Consider the following 24,072-nt stretch of genomic DNA (forward strand, 5'->3'; position numbering starts at 1 on the left):
ACATGCATACATGCTAGGGGGAGGGGGGCTAGGGTTTTTTGGGAATGATCACAAAAAACCAGAGGGGCAGGGGGAAGTAGGTGGGGAAGATGGGGGGACTGGTGTGTTGTCCCTTTTGTACTGTACTGTATTCTGTACTGTACTGTATTCTGTATTCTGTACTGTATAAAAAAAAGGGATTTTTTTCTTTACTGCATGTACATCACTTGCATAATTTTTAATATAAAAAATAAAACCAGGGCTTCCCGGGTGGCGCAGTGGTTGAGAGTCCGCCTGCCGATGCAGGGGACACGGGTTTGTGCCCCGATCCCGGAAGATCCCACATGCCGCGGAGCGGCTGGGCCCGCGAGCCATGGCCGCGGAGCCTGTGTGTCCGGAGCCTGTGCTCCGCAACGGGAGAGGCCACAGCAGTGAGAGGCCCGCGTACAGCAAAAAAATAAATAAATAAATAAATAAATAAATAAATAAATAAATAAATAAAACCAATAGGGACTTCAAAAAAGCAGGAAAAAATACTCTTTCCATATCTAAGCAAACTTCCTCCACAAATTAACAATGACTGCTGCTTAAAAAAGATTTTAAACCAGGGGGAGATTCTCAAAGGGTGGCACCCACAACCCGTGGCAGAACACCAGGTCAGATTTTAGACAACAGAGAACAGTGGGGATCTACCCAAAAGAGGAGAAATAACACCCAGCTCTGACCAACGGTTGCCATGATGGTGAGCCAGTGTTTCCATACCCCTCAATTTTCAATAGAAGACACGATGTTTTAGTGCAATCTTTTGAGTTTATAGTCCGTAACAAATTTAAATTTCCTTAAAATATGAGGCAAGTCAAACAAGGCCCAATATACCCAGCCTGTGAGAATTAAAAGGAATAACATACCTAAGATCCTGGACACTCTCACCAAGTTTCTCCAAGAGAAATTTTATATCTTCACTGATATCTTCGTCATCGTACTTCTGCTGTTCCAAGTTCTCCAACTGTTTCAGAACTTTGCACTGAATCATAGCCAGAGCATACTCTTGGCGAGTTTCTCTTTCAGTTGATTTTTCTAAGAAGTTCTGGGTTAGACAAAGACACAATGAGAAATGATATAATTTGTTATGTGATGTTCTCTGCACCTGCTTTCACATCCTCTCTCCTCTTCCTGTTCTCAGGTTAATTATCACCTTAAGTGGATGACTGCATCACAAACCCTGACTTCTTTTCTAAGCATCTGTCCCACATCAGGAGCATCCTTCTGATTCCTTCCTTCCTTACTGGCTTACTAAACATTTTAAATTATTGACCTAGACAAGCCTCAAAACACTGAACACATTTACAATGAGGTCCATCACCATGCTTCCTCACAGCCCTGCTCTTGAGGTCACCACCATGAACACTCCATTTCTTGGCCACATGGAGCCCTTAGGATGCTAAGAAAGACTGTTTCCTCAAGTATCTCTCTAGTTCCCAGTCACTGATCTTTTTCTCCGTCCAATCAACCTGTAACTGCACAAAGGACAGCAATTAAAAAAACTCTCTTGCTTCATTCAGTAGTTATCAGAAAAGTTTTGTGACATTCAAGCAAATTCCTCAGTTTTCTTCTATGATTTTTAAGAGTACTGACGAAATCAGCAAAGGAATCTAAGTATTTCTGAAGATAAACTGTTCACTGAATTAACCAATATTTCAGAGCAAACACCATGCTCATGCTGAGGTCTAGAACAAGGACAAACAAGCTCTCAAGAAAGCCACCTTCAGAAAGTTGGTAAAGAAGGCCTGTCAAATCTCCCACACTCAAAAAAATCCTGGAATAACAATTCTAAATCAATTGTACCAAAATTTTAAATTTCTTTATTTTTGCAAGGAAGTTATATTTCTAATAATTATGCTAAATAAATGCAGAGAGAGATTTAGCTTAGCATATGGAAATTAGTGAGATCTATCCCTACCAAAATTCCAATTTTCACAGAAATAGGAAAAACAATCCTAAAACGTGTATAGAAATATAAAAGACTCCAAATATCCAAAGCAATCCTGAGAAAGAAGAATAAATCCGGAGAAGTCACACATACTGATTTCAAACTAACAAGGCTACAATGATCGAAACAGTATGGTAATGGCATAAAACAGACACAGAGTCCAATGGAACAGAATAGAGAGCCCAGAAATAAGCCTGTACATATTCAGTCAACTAATATTTGACGAGGGAGCCAAGAAAACCTATTGGGGAAAGGAGAGTCTCTTCAATAATGTCATCAGGGAAACTGGATAATCACATGCAAAAAAATGAAACTGGACCCGTATCTTATACCAGTCACAAAAACTAACTTAAAAGGGATTAAAGACTTAAACATAAGACCGGAAACTGTCAGACTTATAGAAGAAAACACAGGGGAAAATCTCCTTGACATTAGCCTTGGGAATGACTTTTTGGATATGACATCAAAAGCACAGCAAAAGTAAAAATCAACAACTGGGACTATATCAAACTAAAAAGCTTCCACACAGCCAAAGAAACAAAAAAAGCAAAATGAAAGGGCATCCTACAAAATGGGAGAAAACATTTGCAAACCATATATCTGATAGGAGGGCAATATCCAAAATGTATAAAGAACTCATTTAACTCACTAGCAACAACAACAACAAAAAAGCACAAGCCAATTAAAAAATGGGCAGAGGATCTGTATAGACATTCCCCCAAAGAAGACATAAAGAAGGCCAACAGGTCATGAAACAATGCTCAACACCACTGATCATCAGGGAAATTCAAGTCAAAACCACAGTTAAATATCACTTTGCACTTGTTAGGACCGCTATTATCAAAAAACAAAAGACAGCCAGTGTTGTCCAGATTGTGGAGAAAAGAGAACACTTGGGCACTACTGCTGAGAACGTAATATTAACTTCAAGTATAATGGAAAAGGTTAAGGATAAATATTGTGACACCAAAACAACCTATAAGAAATAAAATACTACAAAGCAGAACAGTTTAAAAGCCAATAGAAAAATTAAACTGAAATTCTAAAAAGAACTCAGTTAACATAAAAGAAGGCAGGACTGGAAGACAGAACAAAAAACCGATGAAACAAACAGAAGAAAATAATAAGATGGCAGACCTAAATCCAACCATACCAATAATTACTCTAAATGTCAGTGAACTAAACACTCCAATTAAGAGGCAGAGATTATTAGAACAGATAAAAATTCAAGACCCAAGTATATGTTGTCTCAAAGAGACAAATTTTAAATATAAGACACAGGTTGAAACTAAAAGATGGAAAACCATAAGTGGAAGAAAGCTGGCATGTCTATATTAATTTCAAATAAAGTAGATATCAAGACCAAGAGCACTGGGACTTCCCTGGTGGCACAGTGCTTAAGAATCCACTTGCCAATGCAGGGGACATGGGTTCGAGCCCTGGGCCGGGAAGATCCCACATGCCACGGAGCAACTAAGCCCGTGATCCACGACTACTGAGCCTGCGCTCTAGAGCCTGCGAGCCACAACTACTGAGCCCGCATGCCACAACTACTGAAGCCCACGTGCCTAGAGACCATGCTCCACAACAAGAGAAGCCACCGCAATGAGAAGCCCGTGCACCACGATGAGGAGTAGCCCCCGCTCGCCACAACTAGAGAAAGCCCACGCGCAGCAACAAAGACCCAACGCAGCCAAAAATAAATATAAATAAATCTAAAAAAAAAATTAAAAAATAAAAAGTTAAAAAAAAAAACAGAGCTTCAAAATACATGAAACAATAACTGGCAGAACTGAAAGGAGAAACAGGCAAATCCACACTAACAGCTGGAAATTTTAACAACTCTCTCTCTTAGCAATTGATCATTGATAGAACCACTAAACAACAGAATCAGTACAGAGATGATCCAAATGATACTATGAACCACCCTGATTTAACTGACATTTACAGAATGTGATACATCTGCAAAACATGCATTCTTTTCAAGTACACATGCTACATTCACTGTGACAGACCGTAAGATGAGCATAAGACAAATCTTAGATTTCAAAGAATTGGAACCATATAGAACATGTTCCCTGACCATAATGGAATTCAAATGAAAACCTTAAGCTGTAGGGCACCTTGAATTCTGATAACATCTCCCTTTATGAAACTCCTCCCTTCACCCCTCGCTTCTGTGAGATTTTACTTATTAGTCTACTTAGTTTTCTGTTACCTTTTCCAGTTACTTTTCTTACTAATAACTCTCCTAAATTTAGAAACATATCAAAACCCTTCTGTTCATATGGTCCTACATATTTGTTGCCTGGAGAGCTACACTTCATATTTAAGAATATTATCATAACTAACAGTTTCAACTATAACCTCAACCCAGTCAGTGTAACCGGCAAAGAACAGCCCGATGGCACTCTTCTGAAACCATCTCTCCTCTCAATTCTCTAAGACAACAGCACTTTGAAATTTAGTCATGTTTGACGCTCCCCTTTCCTTCAAGCCTATGTCAAATCAATAAATAAACCTTACTTGTTTTTCCCTCGAAACATGTTTTAATTTCATCTCTCCATCTCATTACAAAGAATAAAAAGGTTGTGAAAAATATTTGGAAAATGAATTTACCAGAAACAAACCTAGATCATCCGGCAGCCGTGTACCCTTTAAAGACGCTAAACTCAATGGCATCTTCACCTCAACAAAATCAAAAGCGTAAATATCATTTTGGCCTGTGTCCAAGTAACGGTGCAGGGCGACCCTGACTTCACTAAGAACAAGGTGGAACCATGTGACCAGTCAGATCCTTCCTTCACCAAAACTGCTAACCTTGTACCATACATGTTAAAGCAGTGCTTCTCAAACCATCTGTGGTGAAGACCAGTTCTGTTTGATTTTCAATTTCCAATCAGTCAGGAACAAATACTTTCAGTAAAAAATACAACAAAAATGAATTTCTAGAAAAATGAACTTTAAAAGACATGCAAAACACAAGCTCAAATCTTATATTATTAAATTTGACAGACGTGTCAAATTACTGTACGTTTCTAAATGCTTGCTCTCACTTTCTGCACTTATCCCTTGCAGGCTGCTAACCAACAGCTGACAGAACTGCTCTGACATGCAGACCACACCCGAAGCAGCGCCGTATTACGGGACTCACCCCTAGATTAAAAACGTCTCAGTCTTACCAAACCTCTTCCAAACCTGGTATCTAATAAACAAGAGAGATAAATTCCTGAAATAAGGAATGAGGGATGGACCTAGGAATAAAATTTCTTGATAGCAACACTTCTATGTCAAAGCAGTGGGCAAAACAGTCCCCATACACCCAAACCAGAGCAGGTCTCTCTGAAGGGGTTATGACTGTGAACTGTCTGCACAGGAAGATGTAAGTCTGTGTTTGTCTGTGTCTGTGTGTGCATATGCATGTGGGTGTGAGTTAAACATCATGGTTAGTACAGCTAATGTAAATCCAAATTCAATTTGGTGGTATTTCTTTCTAAGCTTTTACGCTGAAAACCATGCAGTTGTAAAATACAATTTATCTTATTATCTGACATATTACGGAGGCTCTTGACTAAACAGAACCAAAAAGAGAAAAACTCTACACAACAAATATGGTCTTGAATGTCTTTCTCAGTCACAGCCTCAAAAAACATTCTAATTTATTTTAGAAACGAAAGATTGACATATCAAGTTAAACAATGGAATAACATTCATGGAGACCTGGAGTTCAGCACATGCTATGAATAAGTGAGACAGACATTTTCAAAAATAAATTCACCCAGCCAAATGGAAAAAAAAAATTAACAGCTGCTAGATTTCTTCAGCTCACAGCAGCTCAGCAAGCTTCCAAAAGCACAAAACTTCCCCTCCTGAGTTTCAGGATGTGGGGAAACGTGCACAATTAGACAATCCTCAAGCAACCTCATCTGTGAAATCCTTATTAAAGGTTACAGGAATTTGAGAATAACGAAGAAAAAAAAAGAACACGTCCTTTTTTACACCTATTTGATGGTCTAAATCAAATGGCTTTACTATGTCCTTACTAATGCCTCGATTTTAACTCAGTTGTGTACATCAAAGTTCTGGATGTCTAAAGATGTTCTTCTGATATTCAGTCTTCAGTATAACCATGCAATGATTATACTGTCCCAATTTATCAAGGAGAGTCCAAAAAACTAATACACCTGTCGATAGGGTTGGGTGTATTTTAAATAATCTGAAATCCAAATTAGACAATAGAAACTGAGAAATTAGCATAAGTTCGACACATTGTGGGTAAAAAATTGAAACTGCAAATGAAGTATAAATAAGATTTTTAAATCTTGCTAAATAAACATTAGTAAAATATTCATGCTGTCTTTTCTTAAATCAAACAGAACAACACTTGATCTTTGGCTAGGTTCCACATTAACTTAGAATGCTATTTCTACAGGTGGGCGTTAAAGAGGCAAATTGCTAGTATTTTATGCTTTTATGGAGTGAAAAGGCAGGGAAATAAATACAGATTGTATATTTACTATTGCCAGGCACTTTGTCTGTTATTTCGCTGAATTCTTACCCAATCTTGAAGTGAGTTAAGTATCATTGACCACCTTTCACAAGTGGAGAAATCAGCTCTGAGAGTTCAAACCACTCTCCCAGCAACCTAGTGCTGGGACTCACTCCTAGGCACGTCTACGCCAGAGCCTAAACTCTTGCTAACACACCACGTGGAAAGGAAAATTAGAAAAGGGCTATGCTATTGTACCCCTCAAATTTCCATAAAAAGCAGATAATCAATCTGGAGAGCTCCCAAATCAGGTCAAAAGAAAACTAAGAATCTCAGTCTGGCTTTATACTTCTTGTGACTTTTTGAACTTTGTATACCGTAAACATTCATCATGGTGACTTCATGAAGTCTCTCCATCAAAGACAGATTCAAACAAAACACAAAGTCCCTGAGAAAAAGTATCTTGTCATATTCATCCTTCCATAATTGGTGTTCAATAAACATCTGATGCATTGAGAGGTGGACAGATAATCCATGAAATGGGGGGTGGGGGAGGAACAGGAAAAAGAAAGGATGGGATAGGATAGAACAGGATAGGCAAGGGGGAGGGAGGGGGAGGGGGAGGGAACAGCTCAAAGGTAGGATCCAGCTAATATCAACAAATACCTCTCACCTACCATATACCCATATTAGAGGTACCTGCTTCCAATGACCCTTTTATCTAACATAATAATGACTTAACGTGAAAATCAATGTGAGGAGGAACTAGAGAAGGGACAAAATACGAAGCAAGGTCTGTGGGAAGCTCAGCTAGAACAGCTGCCGCATACATTATGGCAAAGCAGTTTATGCTGGGGGGTGTAGGGGGAGGGACAAGACAGGGGTCAGGGTTAACAGATATGAGCTACTGTGTGTGAAACATGAACAGCAAGGACATACTGTACGGCACAGGGAACGACAGCCATTGTTGTGTAGTAACTTTCAATGGAGTATATACTCTATAAAAATACTGAACCAACGTTACACACCTGAAACTAATGTAATATTATAAATCAACTGCGATAATAAATAAATAAATAATGATTTGATAAGACAAATGGCTTGTCTCAAAAAAAAAAACAAAAACGGACTTCCCTGGTGGCACAGTGGTTAAGCATCCGCCTGCCAACGCAGGGGACATGGGTTCGAGCCCTGGTCCGGGAACATGCCACATGTCGTGGAGCAACTAACCCCGTGCGCCACGACTACTGAGTCTGCGCTCTAGAGCCTGCGAGCCACAACTACTGAGCCCGTGCTCCACAACAAGAGAAGCCACCGCAATGAGAAGCCCACGCACCGCAAGGAAGAGTAGCCTCCGCTCGCCGCACCTAGAGAAAGCCCACACACAGCAACAAAGACCCAACGCAGACAAAATACATAAATAAATAATTTAAAAAAAACAGAAACAAAATAAAGCAGCTTATGCAGAGCTTTAGCTTAAATCTCAATCTGTTACTATAAATTATTAGTATCTGATTTCTTCCTAAACCTCACAGCACTCACTATATTATCTAAATGACACTTATAAAAATCCATGTAAGTTTATCAAAACTGAGGGGGAAAGATACAAGCGTGGAGATAGAGGCTATGAAACAAGAGAACAGCTGAAATAAGATCCTGAGTTCTACAGCAATTCCTCCCACACCTGTATTTCACCTTAAACAAACAAGTCACCTTATTAACAAACTATCAAAAGAAATAATTTTGTGCTAAATGTTTACAATCTTCAACATTTGGAAAGATAGATATTTTAACGTAAAAAATACGTAACTAACATACAGAAAAGGGTAGGTAGATATGAGCTGAAAAAATATGATTCACTTCCATGTTTATCACTCAGGCAACTGTTGATCTTTCTATTTCCCAGAAGTGAAAGTCATACAAAGGGAAAAAATAATAATAATCCAAAACATCTTTCTAGGATAATCTAATTGCAAAGATATTGAATCAAGGATGACTATCTTTCCTAACAGTTCACCAGTTAAGAAAATCTATTTTTTTCAAAGAGTTTTCACGTCAACTTCAGGAACAGCTTCCAATTTAGAAAAAAGTCCACGCACTAAGAGAAAGTAGGGACTCTCTGTATTCTTGCCCAATATATAATTACTGGAAACATAAATTTGTACATTTTTGAAAGGTGATTTGACATTATCTATAAGAACTGGTAAAAAGTATATTCTTTTCTTTTTTTTTTGCGGTACGCGGGCCTCTCACTGTTGTGGTCTCTCCCGCTGCGGAGCACAGGCTCCGGACGCGTAGGCTCAGCGGCCATGGCTCATGGGCCCAGCCACTCCGCGGCATGTGGGATCCTCCCGGACCGGGGCACGAACCCATGTCCCCTGCATCGGCAGGCGGACTCTCAACCACTGCGCCACCAGGGAAGCCCAAAAGTATATTCTTTGACTCAGCAATTCCATCTCCGGAACTTACCCAACCAAAATACTCAACAAGGTGGGAAAACATATGTAAAAAAACTGGAAACACCTCACATTTCCATCAACAGGACACTGATTAAATAAACCACTTTACATCAACACAGCAGAATATAGCCACTGAAAAGAATACTGAAGATCTACTACAGGAAAATGAAAACACACTTATTATATATTGTTAAGAATAAAGTTATAGAACAGTATTTATAACATGACACCACTCTTATTTTTAAATGCAAAACAAAGTTAGACACCTATTTATATATTTATCTCTATTTGCTTAGAAAAATCTGAAAGATGTTAATGACCGTATTTGGCAAATGTGGTGTCTACGCCATTTACGGTTTTGCAATACATCTGCACAACCTTTTATTTTTGATTTGTCGTTGTTTGTTTAAAGAAAGCGTAAGAACTAACAATGGTTAAAAACACAAATTCTAAAGCCAATAGCTTGGATTTGTAGGTCTACCATCTCCCAGCCACTCTTACGTGTCATCCATTTAGATGGCTTCGCCCCACCTGTCCACTCCCCCTGCCATGAGTACAAACTGATATTTTACTCCAAGCTCACCAAGATGCCACAGTTCCATAACTACATGGAGAACAAGCAACTTTTCCCCACCTGCTAAAAGCCCTGAAATATACTCCACAGTAAAAAAAAATGCCTTACACACACACACACACACACACACACACACAAAAACATGTACCCGGAATGCTGCAAGAATGATTCTTGTCACTTTCTCTTTGACAGATTCTTGCAGGATGTCGGACAGAACAGGAATGATGTTGTAGCGTCGCAGGTGTTCACACATCTGAGGACTGAACGCCAGGAGCCATATAGAAAAAATCATCTGATACTGGAGCTGAAAGCCACACTTGTTACTCAGAACTCCCATGATGCTGAAAAGGAACACACGTTGAGAAAACATTTAACATGACAGCACAACAGGGGAGAAGAAATAACTGATTGTTCTTTTTGCACTGATGGATCAGTCTCTCTGAATCACGTCCTCTCTTTTTTCCCCCGAAGGAACGAGCAAGCCAGACCCCTGCTCACAGAGAGCCAGTCCTGCACGGCATCACGTAAGCCTGTCTCCAGAGTCTCAAGGACACCACCGCCTTCGCTGCAGGGAGCATGGCCCACAAAGGGAACAGTAGGAGGACCCTGATGGACACTCAAGAAGTAAAAGCCTCAGGACATGGTGACACAGTGGATGTACATCTCAGTGAAGCCAGAGGGTATAATCAAGGTTTTCAGTCTGACTGAAAATGATCCAAGAGAATCATTTATAGCTTTAAAAATATTTAGGAAACTCGACAGAAAAAAGAGGAAATGAGTTTGGGAAAAGCCTGTCATGAGTCTGAATTTGAACACAGCCATTCATCAAATTTGGGGTCAGAACCCCAGAAGCTTCTAGTTCAGCCTCCCGCCTTACCGATAAGGAAACTGGGAAAGCGGTGTGAAAATGACAGGTTACACCAAGGAAAGCACTAAGGAAATTTCCCTGGGGCATGCCTATATTCACACAAGGGACAGAAACCATCAAATCAGACGGTTAAACAGCGACCAGAGGGGTTAAAGAGAACTCAAAATCCACAGAATGTACAACACAGAGCGAGCGCTAATGTAAACTTAGTCAGTAAGAACATATCAATATTGGTTCATCAACTGAAACAAAGGGATCATCACACTAACACCAGCTGCTGGTAACATGGAAGACTCTGGGAGGGCAGGCACGTACGGGACTCTCTGTGCTTCCGATTTTTCTGTAAACCTAAAACTGCTCTAAAAAATAAAAGTCTATTAACAAAATTAAATACATTTTAAATCTAATTTTACGATTTACAACTACTAACTTAGTGGAAGGCTTATATTTGTGCCATTTCCCCATTTTTGTGATTTGTATACACTTATAAATTCGCTGAATTGTCCTTAATTTTCTCATGCATGATTTCTTCCTTGAACCTGTTCTACTTTTGGTTGGTACATAAGGCCTGCTTTTATTTAATATTGATGTCAGCATTCAACAGCGGTCAAAGCACAGCATTTTACACTATCAGCACCCGGGTACCTGGCTTCCTTTGAGCCCTGACTGTTCCACTTGTTAAGGTCAGCCCGCTACACCCTGGGATGCTGTGGCTGACAATTCACTTTCCGCGTTCCCCATTTCCGCTTTCCCCGCTGGCTCGGCGACAGGAGGTGCTCGCGGCTGACTCGGGGATGGAGGAAGAAGGGACCTCTCCTGTCGCCCTCCTGTGCCTGCCAGCGTCACTTCGGCACGCCTCTTCACCCGCGGCAGCGGCTGAATTCATCCTGCACGGGCTCTGGCAGGACGAGCGTCCCTGCACCCTCAAGACACTAGCACCCGCCGTCTGGGTGCCCGACCTCAAGCGTGGGGACCCAGCCCCAGCTGAGCTGTATTGTCCCCTCCAGGCCCGAACTTCACTTCATGCAGCCCCTCCTGCAGCCCGTGAATCCTGGCAACTCCAACCTCTTACCCTTTGCTCCCCGCTTTAGGGGTAGTAGGATCTCTGACACTTGAGAGTCCCTTTATTTACCTGTTTTCAGAAACCCAGTTCACAAATTTATACCTAGTTTATACCTAGGGAGAATTTAATTTCTTCACATTAAATTAGCTAGGCTGTATATCTCTCAAAGGAAAGGACCACATATGTTTCCTTTAACCCCCATAATATATGGTATAACATCACGCAGAGAGCGCAAGAAACACAAACTGTCAAATCCAAGATCAGAAAGGAGGTTAAGGTCCATGACGCCAAAATAACTATTTTGTGCTCTGCTTTTTAATTAAGATTTTTCTTTTTAAATCATGCCAACGCAGGGACTAAGGAGACAAACAGCTGACGACTGGCTGACGTGCACACTTCCTGCTGTTCGTCAGACCCGTGGGCCCCTTGTATCTCACCACGCAATTTTTTTTTAATCTTACCTTTCATTTATATACTATTTTATACTTCCAAAATACTTCAAATGTCAGGATATAAAGGTTCATAAATGGCCGTTGGATTTGGGGAAGCAATTACCCCAGCAAAAGCCCCCTTTTAGCTCCAGTATTTAAAAAATCAGTGCTTTTCTTCAGACTTTCTAGTGAAGTCAAAGCATACTCTTGGTCTTACACGGGCCCAGAAACATTCAGAAAGAGTGTGTGTCATTCGTGTAACCAAGAAGGAAAGAAAGGAAACTATGCAGAGATAAAAAGGTCCTGGGGTCTTAAACCACCAGTCCTCTTCCACTCTCCTCAAACAGGCTATGCTTACAATTTTTTCCCCTCTCAGGATCCCCGCTTGTGATTTGAGGAGCACCAAAAAGGAAAAAAAGAAAACTTTCGACCCTAAACAAAAGAAATGGCAGAGTAAAAAGTACGTGTTTTCTTTCTAAAACAGTGAAAAGCTTCAATGACTTTTCTAAATTGCCCTACTATCAACAAGTTAACATATTCTACCTTTATTAATGCCTGTTCTCAACCTAAAAGTCTCTGTATTAATTTGATTACTACTAACCTTGTTAGTGGGCATTAGCGTATCAAAGTGTGTAGGTTGAACATGGAATATTCTAGATTGTACTTATGCCTGCTCTTGTTGCTAAACCGAATAGTTAATACTGCTTACCATCCTCCAAAATATTAGTGCCAACAATATTTTGAACAGCAGCATTTCGTTAGCCTCGGTCCACTGGACCAAATTCTAGTATTTGAGTTTATTTTTTGAGCAATTATAACTATTTGTATAAACTGATATTTCATGACTTTTATTCTCTCTTACAGGTCTTCCAAAGAACAAAAAAGAAAATCTACTTTTTGTTTAATAGAATAAAATTCAATTTATCTTTCAATTACAATACAGGTCCATTGGACCTATTTATAAACCTAAGATACACTATGTGATCTTGGTGAGTTTGTTAACTATAATTTGAAGAATCACACTATTTCATCATCCTAGATCTTGTTTCATCATTATTCATCCATTATTCTCAACTATGCTAATAAATATTAAAGACTAAAATTATAAGAAAATTGGAGAATGATGGAATCACCTAGAAAGATGATATAATAGTGAAAGAAATAATTATCCTTTCTTATTGTATTGCCCAAAATACTGCATCACTTTTAAGAAAGTAAAAAGACTGGAAACAACATCTGTATAGTCCACCTTTAAGTTTCTGTGTGGAAAAGAGTTAACGTCATGGTCCGGAGACAGCTATCCTCAGAAAGAGCTGCCTGCAAAGCTGGCCCTTGGCTGGCTTGCGGGAATTTGACTGGTAATCCGTTCTCTACACGGAAACCAAAGTTCTCCGAAACGACAGGGAAAACTAAACTGTGTGCACAAACAAGATGCTTGTGCTTGTGCTGAGCGCCTGCTCTCCTGCTGGAGCCTGGAATGTTCCATACAAGGTAGAGGGAGCCGACCTGACACACCTCCAGGGAAACCGGGGGCCCTGTCGCTACAGAGTCTCCTGCACAGAAACCTCACACAAGATACTTTAAAAAAAAAAAAACAAAAAAAAACCCTTCTTTTAGATGATTAAATGTATTTGTTTCTTTGAAATTGTCAAGGAGAGATGCTTTTAAATGTTACTCCACAGTCAAAATAAAGGGCGCTCACCAGTTCACCCCGTCTGCTTCCACCCAGGCAAAGCGGTACTCGTTGACTCGAAGCATCAGCTGCAGACACCCGGCCACACACTGTACATACTGAGAGCTCTGTGCGGGGAGAAGCACAGCGTTTAAAACCGGAAAGCGCTTCAAGTCACAAGGTCATGCAGATACCAAATTCTGGAGTGGTTTTTACTAGAGTTTCTTATCATCTGAAAAGTCCAAAAGTCTCAAATATTTTTTCAAAAGTCAATCCTTGTTGCTCTTCTCTCTTCCTCCTAGAAATGAAGCTAACTTCTTTTGCCAAATTAAGCCTACATGGTTCAAGCCCACCGAACACATCCAGTCAGGGAAATCAAGGGACAAAGTAATTATGCCTTTGATATGGTTTGATAAACAGCTTGTTATCCTGCAATGTTTCACTTAGCCCTGAATAGAGGCATGATACAGAGAATATTTCTCTTCATAATTACACAAGTATCAGAGAACAACAATAAAATGAAAGAGATAAAAGTGTATGCTTTGAGACAGGCCCGTATTTGAATGATCTTGAGCAAGTTCCGAACCTTTTCAATGCTCAGTTTCTTCATCCTTAATGAGGGTCACACCCCCACGCACCCTGAAAGGGACTCTTAGGATTAAGTAAAGTAATTCATTCAGCACAGAGCTAGACATGTCACAGAAACTCAATAAATAAGAACTTTAAAAAAAACACTATACAGCATATAAAAAGTCTACTTAAACACTTGAAAAAGACTGACTTTTTCTTGAAACTATCAGTGCAACAGGCACTATGTTAGAGAAATTGAGGTTAAATCTGAAGCTTGAAATAAATAGAACAAATATCCCCAAGAAGTTGCACGCTCCTCCACGTTAGGTAAGCTGGTAGTAACACCTGGCCTGGAGGCGTCCCTAAATATTTACCATGAGCCTTATTACATCTGTAAGAAATGGAGGGACAAGGGGAAATTTCAGACCCCAGCCTTAAAGAACATGCTAACAAAAAGAAAAAAGAAAGACAGGAGAGGATCGTGGACGTCATATAAATTCACAAAACCTAATATACATGATGCCACTTCAGCTCTATGTTTTAACTTAAACTCAGTTTGTTAAAACCTAACACTTCAAAGAATTCCAGGCACTCAAATACAAAAACACAATGATATATTTGGTGGAATAATCAAAAGTTATCATGAAAAGGTTATCTTAGATTTCACCTAGAAAGTAGTGAACACAGTTGCCCAAAAGCACACTATATCCAGTAACTTAATTTGCCTGAAAACTCAAAACATTCGCAGAAATTAATGACAAAAAAAAAAGGGCTTCCCTGGTGGTGCAGTGGTTGAGAGTCCACCTGCCGATGCAGGGGACACGGGTTCATGCCCCAGTCTGGGAAGATCCGACATGCCGCGGAGTAACTAAGCCCGTGAGCCATGGCCGCTGAGCCTGCGCGTCCGGAGCCTGTGCTCCGCAACGGGAGAGGCCACGACAGTGAGAGGCCCGCGTACCAAAAAATAAATAAACAAATAAAGTAAATTTTCAGCTCGAAAACAATCTTCCATAATGGGAAAAAATATATATGTGTTTTTCCAATTAGGTCAGCAGCTAAGTAACCCTTTGTGAAAAGGAGAATTCCACCTTCCTTGTTTAGAGAGAGCCTAAGCAAGGTTTCTACGATAATGAGTAAAAGGCAGCCTAGGGCACTCTCTCCTCTTCCATTTATCATCGATTTCCTCTCAACACGAGAATTTCTTGGTTCACTGTAAGTCTTTTTCTTTTCTGTGTCCATTTACCCTACTATGTTGAAATACATGACACATTTAAAAAATGGATTCTTCGTTGCTAGCTACAGCTTCAGGACTCACATATAAACGAGCATATAAAAGATGCTGCTTCAGCACTATTTACAATAGCCAGGACATGGAAGCAACCTAAGTGTCCATCGACAGATGAATGGATAAAGAAGATGTGGCACATATATACAATGGAATATTACTCAGGCATAAAAAGAAAGAAATTGAGTTATTTGTAGTGAGGTGGACGGACCTAGAGTCTGTCATACAGAGTGAAGTAAGTCAGAAACAGAAAAACAAATACCATATGCTAACACATATATATATATATATGGAATCTTAAAAAAAAAAGGTTCTGATGAACCTAGGGGCAGGACAGGAATAAAAATGCAGACGTAGAGAATGGACTTGAGGACACAGGGAGGGGGAAGGGTAAGCTGGGACGAAGTGAGAGAGTGGCATGGACATATATACACTACCAAACGTAAAATGGATAGCTAGTGGGAAGCAGCCGCATAGCACAGGGAGATCAGCTCGGTGCTTTGTGACCACCTAGAGGGGTGGGATAGGGAGGGTGGGAGGGAGGGAGATGCAAGAGGGAGGAGATATGGGGATATATGTGTATGTATAGCTGATTCACTTTGTTATAAAGCAGAAACAAACACACCATTGCAAAGTATACTCCAATAAAGATCTATTAAAAAATAAAAAAAAGATGCTGCTTCTAATGGTACTGATGAACCTAGCTGCAGGGCAGGAATAAAGAGGTAGACATAGAGAATGGACTTGAGGACTTGGGGTGGGAGGGGGAAGCTGGGGCGAAGTGAGAGTAGCATCGCCATACACACACTACCGAATGTAAAATAGTTCGCTGGTGGGAAGCATCCACATAGCACAGGGAGATCCGCTGGGCGCTTTGCGATGACCTAGAGGGGTGGGACAGGGAGGGTGGGAGGGAGGCTCAAGAGGGAGGGGATATGTGGACATGTGTATGCATATGGCCGATTCGCTTTGCTGTACAACAGAAACTAACACAGTATTATGAAGCAATTATACTCTATTAAAATTTTTTTTACAAAGATGCTGCTTCTAAAACTGCACTCTCTCCTGTGATGCACCATGAGGCAGTCCAATACCAGTCCAGAAATTATTTTCAAAGTACACAGTGAAGGTAACACTGATAAATGACTGAGTTACTGCCTTCAATTAAACAAAGTAAATTGTATCACTGCCTTACCTTTCTCTCACATTGCCCTGTTAGTCTCATGTACAAAGTTATTCAATGATTTTTTTAGAGGAAAATAGTCAGCCTCCAATCAACCCAAGGAGCCACCGACTCTTCCCCCACACAGAGGTCATTCAGCCACTGCTGGAGAAGACTGACAGCCACGCAGAGCCATCAGGCAGCTGTGCTCCGCTCTCGCTGCCATCCCCAGAGCCACGCTCACACCTTCACCTCTACCCTCCTGCCCTGCTCTCTTCCCTTACCTCAGCACTGAGAGAAAAAACGGAGACCATCAGCTAGCGAGTCACTGAGCTGCCAACATTGCGCCCCCCCAACTGAACGTCCCTGACGGCCCTTCTCACCTCCCTCCCGCTGAGCAGAGGCAGACAGCTCTTCCTGTCCAGGACCACGGCCCCAGCGAGGCCTGTGTCCCACTCCTCCCACACAGCATCGCCTCAGTCCGACCCCTCCCTGTAGCTCCGATCTGTTTGACAGGTTCCCTTTCCTCAGACCCTCAATATACTCAATCTTTCCCGTCTTAAAATTATCCCTAAACCTTGTACCAATCTCAGCATCTTTCTTCCTCCCAACGCATGAAGTTTTCTTGAGAGAATTATCACCAGGTTCTTACCTCTCTGATACCTTATCACTCCACCAACATGGCAAATGCTAGGATCAGCAGTGACCTTAAAGTGCCAGGTCCAACAGTTACTCTCCCCCAGAGAACCAGACGTCTACCTCCAGCTGCTTCCAGGAAAGCTCTCGCCCCTCCTCTCTCCAGCTGAACTGACTCACAGCTCCAATGTTAACTCCACCACCATGAAAGAAAGGCAGTAATGTAGCATAACAGTTACGAACAAAGGCTCTGGAACCAGCCTGCCATGCTCAGCCACTTCCAAGCCGTGTGCCCCTGAATGAGCTTCCCACCTATAAAATGGGGATAACAGGGCACATCCCATGGGGTGTGGGGATAATCTCATTAGCTAATACATGACAAGCTGGGCTGAGAACCAGCTACAACGTGTACTCTCAAACACACAAACCTCCCTGGTAGAGAAAAACTAACTTTACTTCTCAACACATTAAGAGAACATCATTAGGTAAAATTTCCAATATTGCTGAAAATGCAAATTCTCCTATATTATGGTGGAATAATCACAAAAGGAAAACAGCAACTGACAGAATTCACCTTCCTGGTGAAGAGGGTCTCCCAGACCCATATTCTGCAGAATTACAAAGTAATTCAAGAAGTGAGGACTTACAAAGCAAGTAGGCAACGAAAGATAAACATAAAAACTGCAGCAACATTGTACCAAAGTAAAACTCATGCTATAACAATGTTTACAGACCAATTTTCAGTATCTATCTCCATAATGCTGGGATTTAAGTACAAACTAAATGAGAAAAAGTAAAGATAATATTCCTCTAAATTTTGGAATCAAGGGCGCTTAAAAAAAAAAAAAGACGCCTGCAGTGCAGAGAAGAGCACGTCTCAGATGCAGTGGAAACACATGTGTGTCCAGTGGTATCAGCGAAGCACAAAGCTGAGTTTGTAGAACACACCGTCGACCAAAATAAACCCCAGAAGCCAGTTTTACATGAAATCCTCCAGGGCTGGTGATTAACCAATCCCAAAAGTATTCAATGTGTCATGACTATTAAATGAATCTTTTCTCATAGAACTAAAAAGTGAGTGTGCACATCTTATGTGTGGAACAACTGGAACTCTCCTACTTTGTTGATGACGTGTAAACTGGTTTAGAAAAGTGACTGGACTGCTGGACCTAAATTCACATGTAACCTGTACCCCGGCAACTCCATTCTAGAAGTGCTCCAGGCGTAAGTGGTTACATCTACCAAAGGCCATGTACAAGGATGTTCATAGCAAGCTATTCACAACAGCCAAGAACCAGAACTAACTCAAATATCCATCAATAAGAGTATGGATAATATTCATTTAACAGATTACTACACGGCAATAAAGAGACGAATTACTGCCAAGTGCAACGTGAGTGACTCTCACTGACACAATACTGCACAAGAATTCGGACACACAAGAGTTCACACTGTGTATGGTTCCAGTTTTATGGAGTTCAAGGTCAGGCAAAACTAACGCATAATAACGAAAACCTTTGTGGGAGCCGAGGCGAAGGCAAGCATTGAGTAGGACACGTGAGGTATAAGTGCATTCAGCTGAACATTAAAAAATCTGTCTATTTTACTCCATGTAAGCTGTAGGGGAACAAAATTTGCCACCTTAAATGGGTCCCTTTGGCATGAGGATTATTTTAGGGTGATTATTTTTTTGAAAGCAGAGGATACAAGAAGTCTGTCTTTTTACCTGCCCCTTAACTGCCTAAAGAACTCAGACAAAGGCCCTGGTCCAGGAAGGGCACTGTCACCAGAGATCTACAAAGAACACGGGTCAGCGCTGGGGGGAGCTGCACAGGGCCAGGAGACCAGAGTCCTCTGTGTGTCCCACTGTCCCTGAGGGCCCAGCAAGCATCTGTCACCAAACGTCTGCTTTCCCACCTCCGTGTGAACTGCCTTCTCCCCGCTGAAGTCCCTCCCCGCACCCCCTTCTCTTTCTCTCAGATGCCACATCTGCGGCCTCATATTACGGGGCCCCTGTACATACGTAATTACATGTGGTTTTCTCCTGTTCATCTGTCTCACGTCAATTTAATTCTTTGGCCAGACAGAAGAACCCAGAAGGAGCAAAGCGTAATTTTTTCCTCCCCAACCAAGTTATGACATAAAAATAAGTGACCAAAGAAAGGAAGGGAGGCAAAGAGGGAGAGAGGTCTTGTCAGGCAGAAGTTCTGCCGATCTACCTTTGGCAAATCACTTTAAACTCTTCAAAACTGTTGTCCCATCAATAAAGGAAAGCAATACCAGCCCAATTTTTAAAAAATAGCCCTAAATTAAAAAACAAAAACAAAAACAAAAACCTCTGTTACTCAAATCTGAACTCACATCAGTTAAACACAAAACAACTGTAAGGTACATTGTCATCATTATTATTCTTGTCATTATTATTACTTCATATTCAGGAACTAAAACATATATAATTCAGGAATTCTCTTCAAGTTGGCTTATTAAAAGAGACCCTCTAGTCAATACCCATAAAATACCTATATTAAATTAATACCTAAATTAACTTAAGATAATTTCATCTTAGATTTAAGTCTTACCAAGAAAGTAATTTCACTGTTAATTTACAAATTTATAAATCTCCTTCAAGTATTGCTTTCAATCTAATTTTCTTAGGCATATAATTTAATTACATGACGGTTGGGATTCTTTATTGTAGGAAAAAATTATTGCAAACTTAAGAAAATATGATTTACCTTATAAATCATTGCTTTGTATGCAACTTCCAAGAACACATCCAATGTACAATATTAGGTTACCTTATTATTGTTATTGATGCTATAGTTTGAAAATGATATGTAACAGCAAGTCTGGTACTGAAATACTTTACCATTGAATTTTCCTTTGCATTGCCAGAATATACACAATCCTTCCAGATATCTGATCAGAAAAGCAAAACTGACAGGTTCTTATCTGCTCTCCTTTTCTTAACATTTATTCTTTGCATATATTTTAATGATTCACAATGTTTAAAACTTACGAATTTTGTGATAAGAGGATACAATGAAGATCATCCAAAAATTGCTTCAGGTAAATAGCAATGCTCTGGAAACCTGCACCAAGACACGTAACTGATTGTGAACTTCTCTGGGTCCTCACAGACTTTACAAATCACAGGCTAGAGGGGACCAGAGTTACATAAGAGGCCTGCACTATGCGAATTCCTGACGCAGCCCCTCATTTCTGCTACTTGGGTAGCACTTTTTATACACTTATGGACAAACAGTGAAGAACCAAATCGTTAAAGTCCTCCAACTCTTCTGAAAGACTGAAAAGTCTTAAATTAAAAACAGAGCCTTAAATTTAAAAGAGTCAAAGCAGTAAAACTACCTTCACATTAACAAGGATATTAGAACTGTCAGAGAAAACAATTTAAGGAATGTGGCCAAAAGCCAAAAAAGCTAAGGTTTTTTTCCCCCCCTTTCATTCTAAAATGCTGTTATTACACGCTAAAACATGGATGAATCCTGAAAACATAGGCTAAGTGAGAGAAGCCAGTCACGGATGACCACATATTACGTGACTTGTGTACAGAGAGTGGCCAGAAGAGGTGAATGCAGAGACGGAAAGTAAGTGAGTGGTTGCCAGAGTTTAGGCGAGGGGGTTAGGAATGGGGGTGACTGTTTCGGTGGACACGGTTTCTTTCTGGGGTGTTGAAAGCGCTACAAAATCAGATGGTGGCAATGGTTGCCCAACTCTGTAAATATGCTAAAACCAATGGCAAATGGAAAGATTTTATGGTATGAGAAACAGATTTCAATTAAGCTGTAAACAAACCAACCAAAAAGCCTACAAAAAACTGCAAGTTTACTTGCTCACTCACACGTGCCAGGTTTCCAGGTGCTCAAGAGCCACGTGGGGCTTCCAGATTGGACACCACAGATATAGAGGACGCTGCCATCACCCCAGAGAGTTCTACTGGACAGAACTGCTCCAGAACGTTAAAAGGCAAAAGATAACATGAGCAACGTGGAGAACCTGGCAACCTACTCCCGTTACGTACTACCAACGAAACCATGTCCATCCAGCAATAACCGGGGCCGGACCAGGTCTACAACAGAGAACAGGGCGCGGGAGCGGAGAGTTACCACGGTCCCCTGCACACAGGTATGAGAGAGGCTGGACAGAGGGAAAAGAAGGCCCAGATTCTCCTGACTCCTCCAAAGGCTGGGAGAGATCACGGTGTTCCTCTTTTTGTCAGGGCAGCAGCCCAGCAATCGACATCTAAGCCTGGGCGACGTCCTCGGAAAAGTAGGAGATTGATCATTCCCGTGCAAGAGCCAACAAAGAACTGAACAGACAGCTGAAGGTAAGTTAGGGTAAGTACGTGTCATGTGATATAGTTCACTCTTTTTACATTTAGGTAAAAACAACACAAATCATTTTTAGAAAATTTCATTTATATAACGTCATTTAAATAAAAATGTCTGTGATGATCCACTCGTAACTTATGATGATGCTCCTGTGCCATTTTAAAAGTCAAGACTGTTGCATCCTGCTAACTTCCCAGTTTGCTATGTAAAGCTCTGTTCTGTTTGTTTTATCCTGACATCAAGTCGCAGCAGCACAGAATGCAGCTTTCCAAGTTGCTTTCCTACACTGTCTGAAAACCTGAAGGGATTTTAAGATATAACGCCGACATTCTTCACAAGTCTGAGTAGGTGAGGCAGCCTGGAGAAGGCCTAACGCTCCAAGTCCAGTCCAGGTGCCTCAGAACCCTCTCGGTAAGGAATCCATCTCCTTGGGGGTTCTGCCACCATGAGCGGATGACCTTGGGCAAGCCGGTGTGCCTTTCCAACCTCATGGCTCATCCCTAAAGCGTGGCTTATGGTAAGACCGATGTCAAAGATGGGCTGTGAATATTCAAGGAGATGTAAATGCAAAACGATTAAAACACTGCCAGGCACACAGGAAGAGCTCCATGCGTACCAGCTACCAGTTCTGATCCCCCTACTGAAATACAAGTATCAAAGAAGTGCTAACACCTCTCTGTCAACTTCTTTAAGTCTGCCTCCCAAGTTGACAGCCTTCTGAAAAAGTAGGAACCTCCAGCAAGAGACAGGGAGTATGTTCAGCTGTGAAGGGCACTAAACGGAACAGACGGGGACATCAAAAGCCAGCTTTCCGTCACTCAGAATCACCCCTGATGCTAATTCCGTTTGGGATGGACGTGTCTGAGTCGACCAGATAAACCACTTTGACTAACCACTGCCAATTCAATAGATCAGCATTGTTTTTCCCACACACTGGACAGAAAAGAGCAAAAGAAGAATGTCACGTCACCAGAGCTCGCACCTCCTGCGTGAGCTTTACTAACTTCCAAACTCTTTAATAACCACTTAAGTTTATTCCGAAAACAACTTTAAAAAATTTTACAAATAAGTCTAATTAGACAATTTTTCAAATCAAACAATTTTTCAAAATTTCAAGCCGGTGGAAAGAAACTCAAGTCATATAAAATAAGGATCCCCAATTTAAACATCTGCTTATGGCTGAATGTCTAGACTTCGAACCTTCCCCCACCCTGGCCCCAAGACTGCTCACTTAGTTCTATATCCTGTTCTGATTTCAGAAGACACGTGGCCATTTTCCAGCCTGACACACTATTTGTCAAGTCCCTCGACCCGTGCCCCAAGAGAAGCCCCACTCCTGGCTTTGAGATGGACTGTGTCGCCCTCTCTCATCTACGAGCACACACACAGGGGTGTGGCCTGCGCGTTATGGACACGGACCCTGCGTGGCACCCACACAGCTTCGCTGAGGTCTAGCACAGGCAGGTGGGAGACACCATCCTCGGAAGGTGCTTTCCGGTTTCCCAGAGGTATTTCCAGCAAAGGAAGCTGCATACGCCTCACCTACCTTTTTAACTCTTCCCCCACCTTGCTCTCGGCTGGCGCTAACCACGCCAACCCATACTTGTCCAAATCTATCGGCAATTCTTGAACTCGTCTGAAGACAGCAAAGTTAAACCACTCCCAACCGGGGGGGATAACCATACCCAGGAAAGGAACTGGGGGGACATGATGAGTTTTAACCTTTAACCTTTGGGCTCTACATAAATGTGGGGCAGGATTGGCCCAAAAAAGGGGCAGGGAGAGTCTGGCCACCACACAGGCCCCCATTAAACCCTGAGCAACTCAGGCAAGTAGTGGGTTTTCGTGCCAGCGGGGAATGGAACTGTTTTCAGCTGCCTGGCGCAGGGTCCGTGTATCCGTCGGATGTTAGCATTTATGAGACAGCTAAAGTGGTAAGAGAGGAGCTCTGGTTACTCACTCGACTTGTGCATCTGAGTCCAGACTTGCTCTGATTCTCAGGCCTGAGATAAAGCCGCCTGAAGAGAAGAGCAACAGGAAGAGGAAGCCCCACTTCCACCAACAGCAGAAAGCAACCGCACAGCCCAGAAAGGCTTACACACGGCTTTCACACCACCATTAACCCAACTGGAGGTGACACCAAATCCACGATTTACATCGGGGGACTAGGGGACATCTTCAAAACGTTAAATGTCTGTGACTCAAAATAACTTAAATTCAGGGTGTTAGGAGGCCAGTGAACGAACAAGGAATGTACTTACATCGCTTGAAGAGACTGTTCCTGTTTCAACAGCGACACCGCTACCACGCAGTTTCTATTACGAAATAAATAACTTATTACTTAGTTTTGTTTTTAATTTTATCCTACTTCATCAGCTTACGAAAGAGAGCTAAGCAAACTTTATCACTGTTTTCCTAATCCTACTGAATGGAGTATCATCAACTAATAAAAAATGTGGGGATGATACGAAATATTCTAAACGTCGTTACACTCTTCTGGATAATATCTTAATAAATTATTTTAAAAGGAACAATAATAAAC

The 24,072-nt window shown here is 41.3% G+C and overlaps 1 protein-coding gene across 6 annotated transcripts in view; it reads right to left on the reverse strand.

The window, feature by feature from the left end:
* The window catches only part of ATP6V1H (ATPase H+ transporting V1 subunit H), an 82,496-nt gene that overhangs the window by 8,962 nt on the left and 49,462 nt on the right, over nucleotides 1-24,072 (reverse strand). For all 6 annotated transcript variants that reach the window (XM_060116507.1, XM_060116509.1, XM_060116508.1 and 3 more), the window contains 4 exons: nucleotides 23,792-23,845; nucleotides 13,556-13,653; nucleotides 9,640-9,832; nucleotides 888-1,066 (listed from right to left, as the gene is read on the reverse strand). In XM_060116507.1, the coding sequence (XP_059972490.1) occupies nucleotides 888-1,066; nucleotides 9,640-9,832; nucleotides 13,556-13,653; nucleotides 23,792-23,845 (524 nt within the window). The remainder of the gene's footprint in view (nucleotides 1-887; nucleotides 1,067-9,639; nucleotides 9,833-13,555; nucleotides 13,654-23,791; nucleotides 23,846-24,072) is intronic.

The sequence above is a fragment of the Mesoplodon densirostris genome, chromosome 13 (assembly GCF_025265405.1).
Source record: "Mesoplodon densirostris isolate mMesDen1 chromosome 13, mMesDen1 primary haplotype, whole genome shotgun sequence".
Lineage (NCBI taxonomy): Eukaryota > Metazoa > Chordata > Mammalia > Artiodactyla > Ziphiidae > Mesoplodon > Mesoplodon densirostris.